General features: G+C 36.8%; 1 protein-coding gene across 1 annotated transcript in view; it reads right to left on the bottom strand.

Annotated features, from left to right (window-relative positions):
- Positions 1–19,461, bottom strand: part of LOC138692877 (uncharacterized) — a 28,262-nt gene extending 8,801 nt beyond the window's left edge. The window contains exons 1-2 of the mRNA XM_069816182.1: positions 19,256–19,461; positions 912–1,027 (exon numbers count right to left, since the gene is read on the bottom strand). Coding sequence (XP_069672283.1) covers positions 912–1,027; positions 19,256–19,417 — 278 coding nt within the window. The 5' untranslated portion in view covers positions 19,418–19,461. The remainder of the gene's footprint in view (positions 1–911; positions 1,028–19,255) is intronic.
- Positions 19,462–19,699: the final 238 nt, after the last annotated feature.

The following is a 19,699-nucleotide window of genomic DNA, read 5'->3' as shown; positions in this document are numbered from 1 at the left end:
ACAAACTTCAGCAGTGTTTATTTCAAATTTTAGCGTAAGATAATGTAAAAATTTAGGTTTTGAAGTATTTAATTGATAAAGAATGTAATTTTACACAATATTAATAGGTAAATGTATATTATTTAAAGTTATTAAGATAGATGATAAGTTTTTTTTTTCCTGTAAAATTTGGTTTACTGGAACTAGAGAGTTTTTGATTTTCGTGTCTCAATTATTATGAATAAATAATTGTCATTAGACCGGCACTTTGAGATAAATGACGAAAAACGTGTGTACCTAATGCCCACCCATTTCACTTTGCGTGATTCGGGTTCCGCATGCTGCTGATAGATGGCAGGACTGTGACTCATTTCAAATTACACACCACTTCGGCGGGTCACGCTATACATGATGTGTATCTGTGGAGAGTTAAATCGTGTACTAGGGTGAGTGTATGTGTAAGTGTTCGAGTATTTTTTTTAGTAGGTTATTTTACGACGCTTTATCAACATCTTAGGGTATTTAGCGTCTGAATGAGATGAAGGTGATAATGCCAGTGAAATGAGTCCGGGGTCCAGCACCTAAAGTTACCCAGCATTTGCTCATATTGGGCTGAGGGAAAACCCCGGAAAAAAACCTCAACCAGGTAACTTGTCCCAACTGGGAATCGAACCCGGGCCACCTGGTTTCGCGGCCAGACGCTCTAGCCGTTACTCCACAGGTGTGGACATGTTCGTGTAAGTGTAGTGTCTGGAATGAGTGGTGATGATGATGATGATGATGATGATGAGGAGGAGGAAGGGGAAACCCGGTGCCGGCACTTAGCCTACTCCTGTCGAATAGCACCAAAAGCTTAACGTCCCCATCCGATGCCCAAATAACTCCTCATTGCAACAGAAAATCTGTCAGCAAATCATTCCCTGCGGACTTACTTCTGCACCACGATCCCCGTGCCGTAGGTTCCGGTGTTCTCGTTGGGCCTGGGCCTCGGCAATGCGTAGTCGTCGCCACATTCTCCGCACTTGCCGCCATTCTGGTTCCACTGAACCTGAAACAAAATGCGAACATCTGGGACTGAGTATGGCGCTAGATAGGCATCACACCTGACAGACAAAATATAGCCTGTTTTCACGTAGGACTACGTTCCTATTCCCACTAAATATAGAAGGGTACCTTAGGAATTGCCCGTCACATCAAAATGTAACCCTTTCTCACCCTAGCATTGCATTTTTTCTCCGTGTATTTTCCTCGCTCTTCTTGTTCTTCCTGTATCCCTATTGTTATATATATCTCTCTCTCTCTCTATTCCCTTTGTGTTCAGATACGTGTGCAACATCCGACGATATGATCACATATCACCGTCCTTCGCAAGTCTTTCGTGGCTCCGACTTAAAGAACGTAGAACTTTACACTCTTTGTCTTTACTCTTTCGAATTTTGCACACCTCAACACCAAATTACCTTTCGTCTCGTTTCTCTTATCTATACTCTAACCACGACGTAAATACCAGATCACTTATCACTTATCTGTGGCACGCTAAGCATGCCTCTTCATAGAACATCTTGTTATTTATCATCTTTTACAGTATCCACCTCGCGTCAATGGAATTCCTTGTCACAAAGTATTAAGGGCTGCAAGACAATAAACACCTTTAAGAACAGCTTAAAAGATAACCTTATTAGCATTTCACTCCAATCATACTGATTTAAACTATCACTGACTACATTGTTACTTCTTTCTTTTAGACATCATCCTGATTGTGCTGTACTTTCAAAATTGTCTCGTAATAATCTCTTTCTATTATCTAATATTATTTGAAATATATTAACATTCTATATATTTTAGCTTAATTCTGCTACACAGTTTATTTCAGTGTTTAATTAATAGTTCATAGTATTTTGTTCTTTAATTCGTAAATAACTCTTGTATACATGTAACTCTAATCTAAATCAAATTGTTGAATTCTTTGTAAGTTCATGCATATGTATATACACTTTTTGCTGGTTGAGTGGAAGAGAAGGCCTTACGGCCTTAACTCTGCCAGCTAAAATAAATCATTATTATTATTATATTATATTACTAGCCGTACCCGTGCGCTCCGCTGCACCCGTTAGAAATAAATATAAAGTAATTATATAATTAAAATAGGACATTTGATCCAGGGAACATTCGTGTTTGATAGAAGGATAAATCGTTTATTATGTTACTTCATTGAAATTGAATTAAACAATTAAAATGCGATCATTTTGATCCAGAGACCACTCATTTGGTCATAAAAATTAGTTTAGGAAATACAGGAAACGAATGTACAGAATAGCCTATCAAGTTTTCTGTGCATAAGAATCTATTTTAATCTTACCTGTCCTCGATTCACTCAGAAGTTACTGTGATAACATTATAGCATTACGTCCATCTAGAGAAACTACACTTTCCAATGGTGAATTAATAATTAATTATACAAATCGGTTAATTTAGCTTCAGATACCGTATTACTTCATAGAAACGCAGAAACATTATCTGTAGGCTATCTTTCATAGCTTTCGATTGTTGCTGTCCAAGGCCCCTTATAGACGAAGTCATTTGTTCTTTAATTCATTACACTGCCTTAGATGGCAGTTATTTTAATTTTGAAACTCATTTATCTCATTAAATATCAGTCCTATCAAAATTTTTCAAGGAATAAAACTTATCGCAAATTATTTTTAAAGAAACTTTTGTTATGTAACATTCTTCACAAAAATCAATAATAAGCGAGATATTTCGATTTAATTAATTCAGGCCCCCTTATAACCCCCCTTTTAAATAATGTATTTTGAATGCCATATAGCCTAAAATCTAAGTTACAACGAACTTAATTTATATTCCAATTTTCATGGAAATCCGTTCAGCCATTATCGCGTGAAAAGGTAACAAACATACAGACAGACAGACAGACAGACAAAAATTTCAAAAAAGCGATTTTCGGTTTCAGGGTGGTTAATTATATATGTTAGGACCAATTATTTTTGGAAAATCGAAAATTACCAGAAAAATTTCGGCTACAGATTTATTATTAGTATAGATAATCCCCTCATCATCCTCCTCTTACTTTCGCTCTCTTGTTTTTCCCTTTCTAACCTTTTATTACCCTTGTTCTCCTTGTATTTCTTTTCTCTTCCTGTGTTTCATTCGTAATCCTTGTATTTCCCTTGTTATTTTTGTATTTTCCTTGTTCTTCCTGTATTTCTCTGATTCTTTTTCTCTTCCCCCCGTTTCCTTGTATTGCCCCTTGTTCTCCTTGTCCACACCTGTGGAGTAACGGTCAGCGCGTCTGGCCGCGAAACCAGGTGGCCCAGGTTTGATTCCCGGTCGGGGCAAGTTACCTGGTTAAGGTTTTTTCCGGGGTTTTCCCTCAACCCAATATGAGTAAATGCTGGATAACTTTCGGTGCTGGACCCCGGACTCATTTCACTGGCATTATCACTTTCATTTCATTCAGAAGCTAAATAACCAAAGATGTTAATAAAGCGTCGTAAAATAACCTACTAAAAAATTGTTCTCCTATTCTTTCCCTGTTTTTCTTGTATTCCTCTAATTATTCATATATTCCCCTTCTCCTTGTGTTCCATTTTTTCACTATGTTTTTCCCCTGTTATCCTTGTCGTTCGCTAGTTCTCCATGTCTTCCCCTTGTTCTCTTTGTCCTCCATTCATTCTCTTTGTTGTCCACTTATACTTCTTGTTCTCCACTCGTTCTCCTTCTATTCCACATGTTTTCTCCTTATCTTCTCCTTGCATTCCCCTTATTTCTCTTATCGTCTCCTTGTTCTCCTTGTATTCCCCTGTTATTCTTGTATTCTTAGTATGTTTCATTGTATTCCCCTTCTTTTTTTGTTGATAGGTAATCGCACTCAAGCATAGTTCTACGTAAAGGTATACAACGTAGTAAAGCTATTCACCATTCCAATTTTTTCCGTCAATACACGCGTGAGCTTGATTAGTATCGGCTTTTGTGTCGGAGACTTGTGTTCAAATCTCATCAAATACAATTGCAGTCCATAATGGACGGCAATTGTCTTTGATGCAGGTTTTCGCCAAGTGTCCTTTATCCTACCATCTGTTTCTCCATCTGGTGCAATGTCACTTCACCTCCACGTGTGCACCCCGGCTAAGTGATCAAAGTGATACACAGCTTAGAACGTTACTCATAGTGAAAGTTCGGCCCAGATAGGGGGCATAGCGTCTTGTGTAGTACGTGGTCAAGGGTATGACACTCACAAAAATGGACGGCTGTAGGATACGTCATCTGCGAATAGTCCGCAATGAATAATTTAAACATTCTTCCTCCTACATACATCTTGTAAGAAAACGTTCACAAGAAGTTCCACTCGATATAAGCAAAATATTACTGCTGTTAAATTAGCATAGACAAAAATAAAGCTTTATGCTGAGAGGGATCAATTTTAATATATTTTTTTAATGAATAGAGGTAGAAATGTAATATTGGTGGCAGATGAAAATAAAACTCTCAAAGTTTTTCGTCTGTAAGTTTGACGCACTGAAGGAAACAAAAGACGGTAGCAATCGAACAAATGCAATAATTTTCATTGTTACAATTAATTATACAAGATGGATGTGCAAAGAAAAGTGAAATGTGTTTTGTTGCTGGCATATTTTGAATCTTTAACTCGTGTACGACGTGAATTTCGTCTCGAATTTAGCGAAGAACCACCACACGAGAATAATATTCGTCGTTGAGATAGACAGTTAAACGAGACTGGAACTCTATTGGAGAAAAAGCATACTGGAAGACTTTCGACAAAATAACTTATGATGACACGGTAGAAACCATCCAAAGAACATTAATTATTCAGTTCGTAAATGTGTCCGAGAATTAGGACTTTCGAAAACAACAGTTCATACAGCTTTAAAGAAACGTCTTCAGCTGACTCCTTATAAACTTCACTTGCTACTTCATCCAGATGGTTATCACAAAAGCTAGGAGATTGTTGTGGATATGCTTAATGAGTCACAGATTCAAATTTTGCCAGCCATAAAACAAATTGCACTTTTCTTTGGACATCCATCTTGTATAATTAATTGTAACAATGAACATTCGATTGTTGCCGTCTTTTGTTTCCTTCAGTGCCTCAAACATACGGACGAAAAACTTTGAGAGTTTTAATACAATGTTAAAATTGAAATATACCGTCTATACTTATCAGTATGATGATAAGTATAGACGGTATATTTCAATTTTAACATTGTATTACAACCTGCTTATCGGATAAATCATACAACATGAAATTACTAAATGCTAGTCAAGCAAAACTACTCAATTCTTTTGTGAACACAAAAGTGAAATTACTTAAAACCAACGCCAACATTTGGTTTAATAATCAATGCCTAACAAATAGAGTCACACCAAAATACGCCATGACAAAGAACAAGCACTACTCATATACATGATAAGTATAGACGGTATATTTCAATTTTAACATTGTATTACAACCTGCTTATCGGATAAATCATACAACATGAAATTATGAAATTTGAGAGTTTTACTTTCATCTGGCATCAAAACTACCTTTCTACCTCTATTCATTAAAAAAATATAATTCTCTGAAACCTCACCATGACTTTTGAGACAGTCTATTAAAAAGTAGCAATAAAAGGGTAGAGAAAGGTGAAGAAAATGAGGTTATGGCAGAATGAAGCGAAAAAAGGGATAAAGGTCCGAAAAAGGGAAAAGAGATGCTGAAAAATTACCTCCATTCTCATCTGGAGGCAACATTTCACATACTAGTTTCTTTCAAAGAGCTCTAATTTACCCTACAACAAAAAGTATGTACCGTACCTAAAACAGTAACTATGGTAATCTATCTGATGAAATTCATTTTACGGTATTATTTTATAATTTTGTATATCAGGTAAGCAAGAAGTCTGGAACACTGTTTGCAGATTTCCTATTTTTCATTTTACGGAAAAAAAAACTCTATATCTTGGCTTAGGTTCGAATGACTGGCTGGTTGGGTCTCCTATCTTCCGAGATTTCCCTCAAATTTAAAGCGAATAATCCAACGAGTGACGAATCATCAGACTCATCTTGCTATTCACAGAAGTTCGGTAAACACACGATGATACAGCGTTGTTAAATAAACGTTTCGAACTTTTCCTAAATGGCAGGTACGTTAAATTTCAATTTATGGTTATCAGTTCTAAATTATTCTTCAACAACACTCCACTGAGAATATCACTTCTCAAGATCATTTCTGATAGCGAGTATTATTATTGAGTAACTCATAATCTCCTACAATAGTCTTCAAGTATTTACTCTACTTCTACGAGCACTGACATGACTAGAACTTTGATATCAATAATAACAACAGCGTCTTATCGTGCCCTCTGATTCGGCTTAATCATTCGATTTGAAGTGATTGTTATGAAGTGCTGGGCAGAGTGTTATGCTACTAGTGGAATTTTAAGCTACTTGTATCTCATATTTGGACTTTTTGACTCCAAACTATAGGAATACACGGTGAAACTTTCGTGGCGAGTCTCAAATCCGACATCCGCACCTCATATATCTAAAATCCGAACATCCGCACCTCATATATCTAAAATCCGAACATCCGCACCTCATATATCTAAAATCCGAACATCCGCACCTCATGTATCTAAAATCCGAACATTCGCACCTCAAAAATCTCAAATCCGACATCCGCAACTCATATATCTCAAATCCGAACATCCGCACCTCAAAAATCTCAAATCCGACATCCGCACCTCATATATCTCAAATCCGAACATCCGCACCTCATATATCTAAAATCCGAACATTCGCACCTCATATATCTAAAATCCGAACATCCGCACCTCATGTATCTAAAATCCGAACATTCGCACCTCAAAAATCTCAAATCCGACATCCGCAACTCATATATCTCAAATCCGAACATTCGCACCTCATATATCTAAAATCCGAACATCCGCACCTCATGTATCTAAAATCCGAACATTCGCACCTCATATATCTAAAATCCGAACATCCGCACCTCATGTATCTAAAATCCGAACATTCGCACCTCAAAAATCTCAAATCCGACATCCGCAACTCATATATCTCAAATCCGAACATCCGCAGCTCAAAAATCTCAAACCCGACATCCGCACCTCATATATCTCAAACCCGAACATTCGCACCTCATATATCTCAAATCCGAACATCCGCACCTCATGTATCTAAAATCCGAACATTCGCACCTCAAAAATCTCAAATCCGACATCCGCACCTCATATATCTCAAATCCGAACATTCGCACATCATATATCTCAAATCCGAACATCCGCACCTCATGTATCTAAAATCCGAACATTCGCACCTCAAAAATCTCAAATCCGACATCCGCACCTCATATATCTCAAATCCGAACATCCGCACCTCAAAAATCTCAAATCCGACATCCGCACCTCACATATCTCAAATCCGAACATCCGCACCTCATGTATCTAAAATCCGAACATTCGCACTTCAAATATCACAAATCAGAACATCCGCATCTCAGATATATCAAATCCGAAAATCCACACCTCAAATATCTAAAATCTGAACGTCGGCACCTCAAACATCTCAAATCCGAACATCCGCACCTCATATATCTCAAATCCGAACATCTGCACCTCAAAAATCTCAAATCCGACATCCGCACCTCATATATCTCAAATCCGAACATCCGCACCTCAGACATAAACACATCTGAGATAGCTCAATATAGAACGTCTATAGTCCCGTCGCGTCGCTCTAATTTCCGGCAGCCAATCACTTTGCAGGTCGCCTACATTTAAACATGTGCGTCTTGTGATTCGCTGATGAAGACGTTAAGCATTTCCTAAGGCTCGATAAATATTTAATATAATCGCCCGCCATTTTGGCTATTTCGTTGGCGTTCGCAGAAGGCACACGAGGACGTTATTTGCCGCTCAATTATTTGCTGAATTACAGTGCGTTTGATTTATTATCATAGGAGCTACGACATGATAATGTTTAACGGTGTGGCAAATAGATCCCTCGTCTGGTAGCTCGGCAACGAAAGAACAAAACTGGCGAACGATACTACCTACCTAGACTTTATAGAGCCTTGACTTCCTAAGACGTAAGCAAAGAGGAGGAGTCACGCCGGGAATAACAGCGTCGCGACTATAGTATAGTCTAATCAAGGACAGGATTGTCGTGCCAGTCTCTGAAGCAACAGTAATAAAATTGACGCTATCTATCGTAACATGCTGAAACAGTTCATGTATCCTCAAATTCCTGATCTACCGCCCAACGTATTATTTCAACAGTGTTGTTCTCCTCTCACATTTGAATTTATAGCTTCGAATATCTCTTAAAAAAAAAAAAAACATTCTCAGTTCACTTGCTCAGACGCAACGGATCCATTTCGTGGCCACTACGTTCACGCGATATTTCTCAACTGGATTTCTTTCTGTGAGGATATATTAAGGACCGTATACATGCAACTAAAATGTCTGACGTCGTAGTTTTACGAGCTTGCATATGTAATTACTACGATAATAATAGACATGTTGAAAGAATACGGCAAGAAATTGATTTCAATTTGGATGTGGTCACTGCCATTGATGAGTCACATACTGATAAATGTTAATAAAAGTGTCTGAATTATAAATTTATCATATTATTCATCATTTCAATAGTTTCATACTTTCGTCCTTTTCTACTTAGCTTCAGTCTCGTAATATTTAATTCCCAATGTGAAATAAGTTTACTAATGATTGCTTTTGGATATTGGCATAAGAACGTAAACGTCAGAAGTAAGCATAATAAGCCTACATACATTATTATTACTATTATTATTATTATTATTATTATTATTACTATTATTATTATTATTATTATTATTATACTTTTATACACCTTTATACTATAACGCCATTGCTTGTTTCTTTGGCAATTTAAATAAGACCCATGGTTACTCGTACAAGTACACTGACGTTCAAATATACTACAATTAATGACATTTAAAAGACTTGACTAGTGCAATTTGCTGATTAACTGCAACTGTTTACAGGCTACCCGCTATCAATTCAGACAATCAATCAAAAGGTTCAAAAAGTTCCCGGAATTTTACTACCATTTTTCGTATTAATATATAACAAGGGATATTATACATTTGTTTTGTTGGTAACATTCATGATGTCATTTCCTTAAAGTTTGCTGATAATGGCAATTATTGGTTTTGAGTTGTAGGCAATTGTTTATCATAGTGTTTTGTTTGTTCGTCGCATTTTGTAATTATGTCCACAGAGCAAAGTACAAACATCAAGTTCTGTGTTTTGCTGGGGACATGATCAGTATGGCTGATGAAGATGGTGATTTCTTAAACAAAATGAAACTGGTCCTACTTGTACGACCCAGTCCCTAAACGACAGTCATCTGAGTGGAAATCGAAAACATCTCCTCGGAAGCAAAAATTTCCTAGGGACACTTCCAAAGGCAAAGTTATTTTAAATGTTATGTTTTATTTAACGACGCTCGCAACTGCAGAGGTTATATCAGCATCGCCGGATGTGCCGGAATTTTGTCACGCAGGAGTTCTTTCACATGCCAGTAAATCTACTGACATGAGCCTGTCGCATTTAAGCACACTTAAAGCAAAGTTATGTTGGAAGTTTTCTTCGACTCTCAGGGTCTCATGCACCATGAGTTCATTCCAGAAGGTCGTACTGTAACGAAAGAATTGTACGTAGAAACCCTCCGTCGCCTCTGGGACGCAGTGAGAAGGAAACGTCCAGAAAAGTGGGTAGAAAACAACTGGTTCCTTATGCATGACAATGCACCTGCTCATCGCGCAATTATTGTAAAGAATTTTCTTGCCAGGCACAACATAACTGCTTTGGATCACCCACCATACTCTCCTGATCTCTCACCACCTGATTACTTTCTGTTTCCCCGTCTGAAAAGTCATATGAAAGGACGGAGATTCAATGCTGAAGAGGTTATCGCAAACGCGACGAGAGCACTAAGACGGGTTTCACAAAATGGCTTCCAGGCCTGCTTCCAGGAACTCTACACGCGTTGGCAAAAGTGTGTTGTTGCGGAAGGCAACTATTTTGAAGGGAATGCTGTAGAATAGTGTTTAAGGTACGTTGTTTCTATGATGCTAGCAAATTCCGGGAACTTTTTGAACCTAGTATGTATATCTGATCCTAGTAATCGATAGTGATCGATAATTTGTTGGTGGAAATGTGACTTCTTTAGTTAGTACTTCTAAGAAAAGATGGCGAACATAATAGTCAATGTTGCCAATATTAGTACATAAATATACCCGCACTATAGAATTCAATTTTTTATCTCTACTGATTGTAAACAACACTGGGTTTAGTTGGAAACCGTTGATATTGTGAATTATGAGAATAATAAATACTTAATCTGCATAATCATTTTCCCTGACACTTTTTAATCGCCTCAATAATGGTGCCACCTATTGAGAACTAGTGGAACTCTTTCAAAGTTTGTCAATTTTTTATATCTTTGGTTGTGACTTATCCCTGTTGGAAAGTTCGCTCACACGATCACAAAATTGTGGGTCAAATATTTTTTAACGTCACTGAACCATTATTGTCTCCTGAGGAATGTCTAAGGGTACGTACACGTTGGAGCAACGATAAACGATAAAATAAACGATCTAGCGACGCTTTGGTATTATCAAAGAATCAAGTGTTCATATCGGAGCAACGAGGACGCAGGAAGCAAACATTTTGATTTATCAGTAGAAGATATTCTATGCATCCACTTAATGAAAGAAGATATATAGGAAATATCAGCTGCTAAGTTCAAGGTCAATATAACTTAAATACGTACAAAATTAAACCAGTTTCTCATCCCAAATATAGTATAAATTCGTTGTGTTGTGATTGGTTCTTGTGATCACATAACATATGACGAATAAATACACAACTGATCAATTTTGCAATATCTACAATAATTAATTTAATATGCCGAAATAATAAATCGATTAATATTCGGATATATTGATAACCACCGGTAATTATACAGATTAATATTATCTTAATCAGAGATCATATGAACAAGAGCGAAGAAAATGGAACTTTTCTTTTTCGTCACTTTTATCGTGTATCCACAGTCTACTATATACAGTCGCGAAGCTCAATATGTAGTAAAAATGCAAACATGGGTAGTTGCCCACCACTAGGATTGCTACTATCGCCTCATCATCGCAGATCTCTCGCCTAGCAGATGACAAACACTTTCGTTGTCGTGTTCTTTTGGAAAAATTATGACCTTCCTTCCATTATTGAAATATTAAATGCATAAAGTTAATTTATTATTTTAACGAAGTATATTAAATTGCACCATAAACTCGAAGATACCTGCAAGAAATAAGTTTATATAATTTTTGTTTGTGCAAAACGAACTGAAATTTACTATAATAGCTTCACTCATTCAAGATTATAGCGATAATTAACTATGAAACCAATAAATATTAATTTGCATTTCCTTTTACAACAATAATAATGGAAATATGAATTAATGGAGTAACTTACGTGTACCGGTACTTGTAGTGTAGGCTTACGTAGTTAACAAAGTGGGATGAGGTTAAGCAATAATAATCACACCAGAATTGGAAATAAAACGTGATCAATGAATTTTATTGTAACGGACTTTTTCTACGTCTCTAGTAAAGCAACAAATAAAAATAACAACAAAATTAACAGCTATAATTAAAAACATGTCCCTTGAAAAAAAAAGTAGGCCTAAGCAATAATAATCCCACCAGAATTGAAAATAAAACGTGATCAATAAATTTCATTAAAACAAACTTAATTTTTCTACGTCTTTAGTAAAATAACACATAAAAATAATAACAAAATTAATGGCTACAATTAAAAATATATCTTCTGAAAAAAAAAGTAGACCTAACCTTTATTTCTCTGGAAATTTAGCAGCCTAAGTGACAGAACTTTAACCGGTATCTAATGTCCTTTCGGTTAGACTGAAACATTTCATTGTGAAATTTAAGGATATAATGTATTCTAACAGTCACAAAGAACTTCAAAATTAAGAGTTTTGTTTCTGCACAGCATTCTTGTGGAAACCTAGGTGCCTTTCTGAATCTTTCGGAAATCGGAAAAAGGATAACTCTGGCCTCTTTCTCTTACTGTTGCTACAATTTATAGCACTACAAACGTCTCCTCCTTGTCCCATATTATTATCCCAATTATTATATTTTAGCCATTAACATTTTCATTACAACCAATAACGAACATTTCACAACCATCAATGTGAAATACGCAACGAGCTAGCACTCGATAGAAATACGACACAGTCCAAAGTCGACCATGGACAGTCTATAGTTTCTAGTTGCTAACCACTTGGAGCGCTTTATCACGAGATTTGCAAAAAAAAAAAAAACACCCCAAGCTTCGGAACTGTATATAGTAGACTGTGGCTATAGTTCAACAGTTTACATGACAGTAGGCCTGCTACTAAATCTGTCATAAGGGTGGTTATGAATCAGGAAAAAGGCGTGAATGACGGCAGGAGAAATGGGTTTGTGTCCAAAAAAACCTACCGCGGCACCATCTTCAGGCATCATAAATTCGACTTTTATTCTCCAAGCTTTCATTCGGTTCCCTAACCTGAAAAACCGACGTCGTAGCCGTTAGAATAACGTCAACAATCTGCTTTTTTTTCGTAGTATTCCTGGCAGGGAAAATATGTCTAATGAGAAATCTGTTGCAAACGAGATTCCGTAACTATGCCGGATTTCCTGAAACCGTACTTCGTGCGTGTTGTTTCTTTGGTGCGTAAAAGAAATCGTATTAGCTCTGGATGTATTTCTCACTGGCACAGACCGTGTTTGTAGTTCGATGTGTGCCACATTAATTCAATTTTCGCGTGCTTACACGCTTTCTTCTCAGCTTTATCGTAAAATAATCTCAGCAGTATTGAAACGTTATTATTTCTCAAAAAATATGCCTGCAAAGGAGAAGTCTGTATCTCTGTAACAAAGCTTGCAGGAGACGGTTTGCGGAAGATATACAACTTTTGTCTTGTTCGGAGATTGAAAGTGATTACTCTACCCGGAGTTAGTCAGGTGAGGATCATGAAATAACGCTAAGCATTCCAAGCAGAAGTGCAGAAATTATACATAGAACTAGCGATTCCTATGGTTTCATAAAAATCCACTTTTTCACGGAGAAAGTAATGACCGGGTTTCTTGAAATTGGCGCCAAAGATATAAGCAAGCAAATGCAATCACATTGTACTGTAGTATGATTATACCACAGTCTACGTAGTATATACAGTGACGAAGCTTGTGTTTATGAGAGTACCAGGAACAGTACACTGTGCAGGTACTATTTCGCATTGTCTGTAATGAGGCGATAGTAGCGATCCTAGTGGTTAGCAATTATTTATTGTATTGTATTGTATTTATTAACATTCCTTGGTATTCATATATTGCTTACAGCTAGAATATGGAACAAGTCAAAAAACTTAATACTATTATAAAGTCTTAATTTATAGTCACAGTCTAGATGAAATATATACAGACGAGATTTACAATATAGTCTACTAGTACAACACAAAGTTTTAGTATCAATTTCATGAAGCGTTGTTGAATGTCATGAATTCACCTACAGAAAAAAAGACGTGAGAAATTAGGTACTTCTTTAATTTGGCCCTAAATAATCTTATGTTTTGAGTTTCATTTTTTATATCGATAGGGAGGCTATTAAACATGGGGAGGCATATTTACTACGTATTGAGCTTCGTTATTGTTAATACTAGACTGTGATTGTACATAAAAGTATGAAACTAATAATAATACTTACTTACTGGCTTTTAAGGAACCCGAAGGTTCATTGCCGCCCTCACATAAGCCCGCCATTGGTCCCTATCCTGAGCAAGATTAATCCAGTCTCTACCATCATATCCTACCTCCCTCAAATCCATTTTAATATTATCTTCCCATCTACGTCTCGGCCTCCCCAAAGGTCTTTTTCCCTCCGGCCTCCCAACTAACACTCTATATGCATTTCTGGATTCGCCCATACGTGCTACATGTCCTGCCCATCTCAAACGTCTGGATTTTATGTTCCTAATTATGTCAGGTGAAGTATACAATGCGTGCAGCTCTGCGTTGTGTAACTTTCTCCATTCTCCTGTAACTTCATCCCTCTCAGCCCCAAATATTTTCCTAAGAACCTTATTCTCAAACACCCTTAATCTCTGTTCCTCTCTCAAAGTGAGAGTCCAAGTTTCACAACCATACAGAACAACCGGTAATGTAACTGTTTTATAAATTCTAACTTTCAGACTTTTTGACAGAAGATAGAGGACAAAAGCTTCTCAACCGAATAATAACAGGCATTTCCCATATTTATTCTGCGTTTAATTTCCTCCCGAGTGTCATTTAGATTTGTTACTGTTGCTCCAAGATATATGAATTTTTCCACCTCTTCGAAGGATAAATCTCCAATTTTTATAGTTCCATTTCGTACAATATTCTGGTCACGAGACATAATCATATACTTTGTTTTTTCGGGATTTACTTCCAACCCTATAATAATATTAATAATAATAATAATAACACATAAAAATAATAATAATAATAATAATAATAATAATAATAATAATAATAATAATAATAATAATAATAATAATTCATTAACCTTTTCCCCCTCTTTATCTAAATGTAGGCTAATTCACGTGAATATTTTTTGTGACATATTCATAAAGTTTATATGATTTGAATGGAGATCCATTTAGTAGACTAGAAATAATTGAGACCTAACATTCTAAATGTGTTAAGTGCCAAAACCAACTTTCTGAGATACTGATGAAAAACACACTGCGAAATGCATGTTGAGATGACTGGCGGCTGCTTCCTTCCCACATTTTCGGTAAACAGACAGATAGGTGACAGATATATGGGTACCTAACTCTTTGGCTACGCTTTCTCGGTCATTGGTATCTTTGGGTCACTGCATATTGGTAATGACTTTTTGGGTAACTGTGGCATATTGGTATCTACTTCGATCATAATAGGCCCTACCCTCAAAATATAATGAAGTGTAAGGAATAATTCTTTGATCGGCGGAAAAAGACACATAAGTAAAAAAAAAGTCGATTTTTCTGTTGTACCCAATCACATAAGTCTAGTATTTTTTCTAATTTTTGAAATAATAAGATTTCTTGTATTTTAAATTGAAAAGGGTCTTACTTTAACCAAAATACATGAATTTAATTATTATACTGGGTGTTCAGTTCAAAATGTGTCATGGCTCGCTGCATGCCGTCATGTGGCTAGCTGATGAGCCTAGAGAATTCAATCTTCCTACACTTCCGCAGCTCAGGTGTATAATCTAAGAGGCAGAGAAGTTGGCTAGCAAGTACGTCGTTCATTCTGAAGAGTACGTGCCGATACGTACGGTAACGCTGGTAGTGGCAGGAATGTGAACTGTTTGGAAATACGTACTGTCGAGATATGGGGAGAGGGTTAAGACGATTACTTACGTATTTGTTGACATTAACTTCGACGGTCAACATGGACACGGAGCATTTGATTTGTGTTGTGGAATGTTACCATACGCAACCGATGATAACAAATACCCTGCGTACGACTTGCCGGCGCAAAACACAGTTCGAAAGAGGTTATGGTAGCACACAGACCGTACAGACCGCCATCTGTTGCTACGACGTTCAAGTTATACCGTACACATTCTCAAGTTCAGATTGAAGAACGCCTTAAATAATAGGCAACTTCTCTAACATATAAGCTGAAACTCGCTTCAAATCGGTGACCCAACAACAGTGACGTCATGACACTTTGAAATGAACACCCAGTACTTATATTCAATTAAGGGTAAATTGAAAAGAAAGTCTCTCCTGAAAAATTATTCTTTTTGATTTACGTGCCTTTTCGTGCCAAAGAATTATTTTTATTGTAAGCAATTGCTCAGGAATTTTCTGTCTGAGTAGGCACTATTCCATTTCTTCCTCTTCACTATCACTATCAGCCGCAAGCTCGCTGGAGTTGGTCTTCAGTTTATAGGCCAGTGTCCTTAAATAAACATCCAACTGTGCTCCGGTCTTGTAGTCTGGTATCTTCTCACAATGAACACGATTTGCTCCTGGTTCTTGATGTAAGTTTTGTTCAGGAGAGGCCTTTCGTTTCTTTTTTTTTTCCGTTTCTAGGAAGTGATTTTACTTCCACTCAGAAATTGTATTGCATTCTGCAAATTGTTTTTATCGTTGCTAGGAAACGTAATTTAAATTAAATTTATTTCATAAGCAATGACCAAGCAACATGACTGAAACAAAGTATTGACAAAAATGATAAAGTGAACAAAGTGCTGTACCAAAAAAAAATTCGTGGTACGGAAAAGGCCTATTACCGAAAATGCTGTACCAAAAATTTCGTGGGACCGAAATGTCTTATTTACCTAAATGGACTAGTATCAAAACTGAAAAGTGACCCAAAAGATGGACCGAAACAGCCTACAACACCGTCTTTTGGCGTACGAATGTGTTACTTACAGTTGAGCTACGACAAAGTCAATTTAGTATGACATTCTAATATGGATGTTCGTCCCTTAGATGGAATAAAATTAAATTTGAAAAATTTGTACTTAGCACATTTAGAATGTTAGTCTTCAATTACTGCATTTGCGTTCAAAAATGAACCCAGTGGTCTCAACAGTTACTGCTATTTTATGTGCAAATCGTGTTATCTTATGACTTATTTTGCTCCTTCAGCATCTCTTTTACTATTTACTTTAAGTACCAGGCTCATTCAAAGTCACTTCAAACTCTAAGGAGTTAAGAAATATTATAATATTTGTTGTGGTTAAAAAGAAGAGAATAATTGTGTTGAGCTGGGATTTTTCATTTGTTACTTTTTGCATTTCCATAGTTACCATTTTGTTGATTGAAATATTAATGATTAGTACTGATACAAAAATAAAGGTTGAAGCCATAGTTCTATCGTTATAATATTTGAACAGTACAGGAAGAAAAGGGGGGGATGTCAAGATTTTCAGGAGAGCTAATTTAAAGTTCAAAACTAATTTATTCAAGAAGTGTGTTACAAATGATAAATACCACCATGCATTTTGAAAGGTGGTTAATCTAGTAATCAATATGTTCAATATGTTTTATTGTCGTCTAACCATAAACTTCCAATTTTTACCATTATCTCAATTTTCACAAAAAAGTGACATTCCCCCTTTTCTTCCTGTGGTCTTCATATATCAATATAATTAATAAGTACACTATCAAATCCCTCTCCTCTAGTGTTTTTCCCTTTTGTGGCCTGATTCCAAGTTCGACATATATGTTGAATCCACACCTGTGGAGTAACGGTTAGCGCGTCTAGCCGCGAAACCAGGTGGCCCGGGTTCGATTCCCGGTCGGGGCAAGTTACCTGGTTGAGGTTTTTTCCGGGGTTTTCCTTGAACCCAATATGAGCAAATGCTGGGTAACTTTCGGTGTTTGACTCCGGAATCATTTCACCGGCATGATCACCTTCATTTCATTCAGACGCTAAATATCCTAAGCTGTTGATAAAGCGTCGTAAAATAATCTACTAAATATATATACATATATATGTGGACATATGTAAACTGCCATTATACAAGGAGCGCACTCAATTGAATGACTTGGTGGCCGGGATTCCACAGTAATATGCACTGTTGGGCGAAGAATCTAAGTAAAGATTAATTTTTGGTCCTTCAGAATATGTATGTTATGATAACAATGATTATTAGAGGAGAAAAATTCGCTCCGGCGGTGGACTGAACTTCGGCGTAGCTCAATGGTTAGAGCACTTGGTACATAGAATCAAGGACTCGAATTCTATCCTGGCGCCGGAGCGAATTTTTCTTCTCTAATAATCATTGTTACCATAACAGATACATTCTGTAGGACCAAAAATTAATCTTTACTTAGATCATAAATGTAGTTTCGAGAAAAACATAAATTTGTGGAAAGAATAGTGACATATGGAACAGGTCTATATATCCTATATCTCCTGGATCTCAAAGAAAACATAAAGGCAAGCAACCTCTTACTGTCAACTTACTAAGTGCTCAAGAAATATTTTCGTATAAGAAACCGAAATAGTAATATGCGTTACAAGAGCGGTATGTTGAAGTTTTCATATTCGAGGAAAAGTTTTAAAAGGCGAAACGTGGTTGAGGAATTTCTAATTAGTTGCAATGAAATCTCCATTTTGGTTTCTGTTTTTTTTTATTTTATTGGGTTATTTTACGACGCTGTATCAACATCTAGGTTATTTAGCGTCTGAATGAAATGAAGGTGATAATGCCGGTGAAATGAGTCCGGGGTCCAGCACCGAAAGTTACCCAGCGTTTGCTCGTATTGGGTTGAGGGAAAACCCCGGAAAAAACCTCAACCAGGTAACTTGCCCCGACCGGGGTTCGAACCCGGGCCACCTGGTTTCGCAGCCAGACGCGCTGACCGTTACTCCACGGGTGTGGACTGGTTTCTGTTCAGTGACGGCAAATTTGCAAAACAAAAATATCTATCTTCAACATTGTTCCTTTAAAATGTTTTCCGTGAGTACTGTACTCCAGCAGGCCGTGATATACGTCTGTCTTTTTCCCCCCAGTCTATACATGCGAACTTAAAACAAACGGCTTCCTTAATGTTACATGCATTACGAATGCAGTAACTTTAGTGGAGTTGTAGAGTTCACTTAATTTTTGCAAATATTTAAAAACAATAATTAACCGTGCAATTTAGATGAAATTGCAGTGGTAACTTTCCAATTTATAATTATTACTCTATTGAACGTCTCTAAAAATAATATGTTAAAAGCCTAAAGCAGTAAAATCAATGTCACTTAAGCGGTAAGAAGAGGGAAATTGTTATGTGTGTTCGGTTGGGAATACTGAATGTGGAATTTTAGACTTTCCGCGGATTGGTTTTGTGCGGAAGCCAAGCAAATACGCACGATCTCGCACAAATTGATTTTTTTTGTCATTTTTTTGTAAAAACTCAGTCCTATTGTCCCTTAAAATGAAACGATCATTGGCATAACTACATACATTAAAATGATGGAAGGCTAGTGAATTTTAGAAGAAAAATACTGTATCAGATCGGATATGGGAACTATTAATTAATTTCACACAAAGTTACGTGAAATAATAATCTATTAGTCACTGCGTAAGCTGTATGAGGAATTACACACGGCACGGTTTACTGAGAAACACGGAGTCTGAAAGCTTACCTGGAAACCGCCACAGTAATTCTGATTGTCTTCGTAATTTTCAGGGGTGTTATACCCAACACGCCACATAGACGCGCGGTTGACGGGGTCCATCAGCATGCCATGCTCATGGGAGCCCACAACCATGAGCAACACCACAACTGCGACGCTCAACATTGTCATCTTGATAATAGTATACTGGAAACACTCTCTGCATATCAATGTCTCGGAGCGGGTCCCTTATATACTCACAGAATCAGCAAATTTATCAGGCGAACTTGATAAGCCTGCGTTTACACTTGATCCACTGATTACATCTTCTACAGTGGGTGGTCAAATTATTATGGACACTTGGTAAAAGTAGGAATTTCATCTTCATATCCACATAAAACACAAGTAATTCGGATTTTCGCAACTGGAAAAGCTTTATTACTCTAAATAGTGTTTTATAAACAATATTATTAC

The sequence above is a fragment of the Periplaneta americana genome, chromosome 17 (assembly GCF_040183065.1).
Source record: "Periplaneta americana isolate PAMFEO1 chromosome 17, P.americana_PAMFEO1_priV1, whole genome shotgun sequence".
Lineage (NCBI taxonomy): Eukaryota > Metazoa > Arthropoda > Insecta > Blattodea > Blattidae > Periplaneta > Periplaneta americana.
This window is presented reverse-complemented; position numbering and strand designations above follow the sequence as displayed.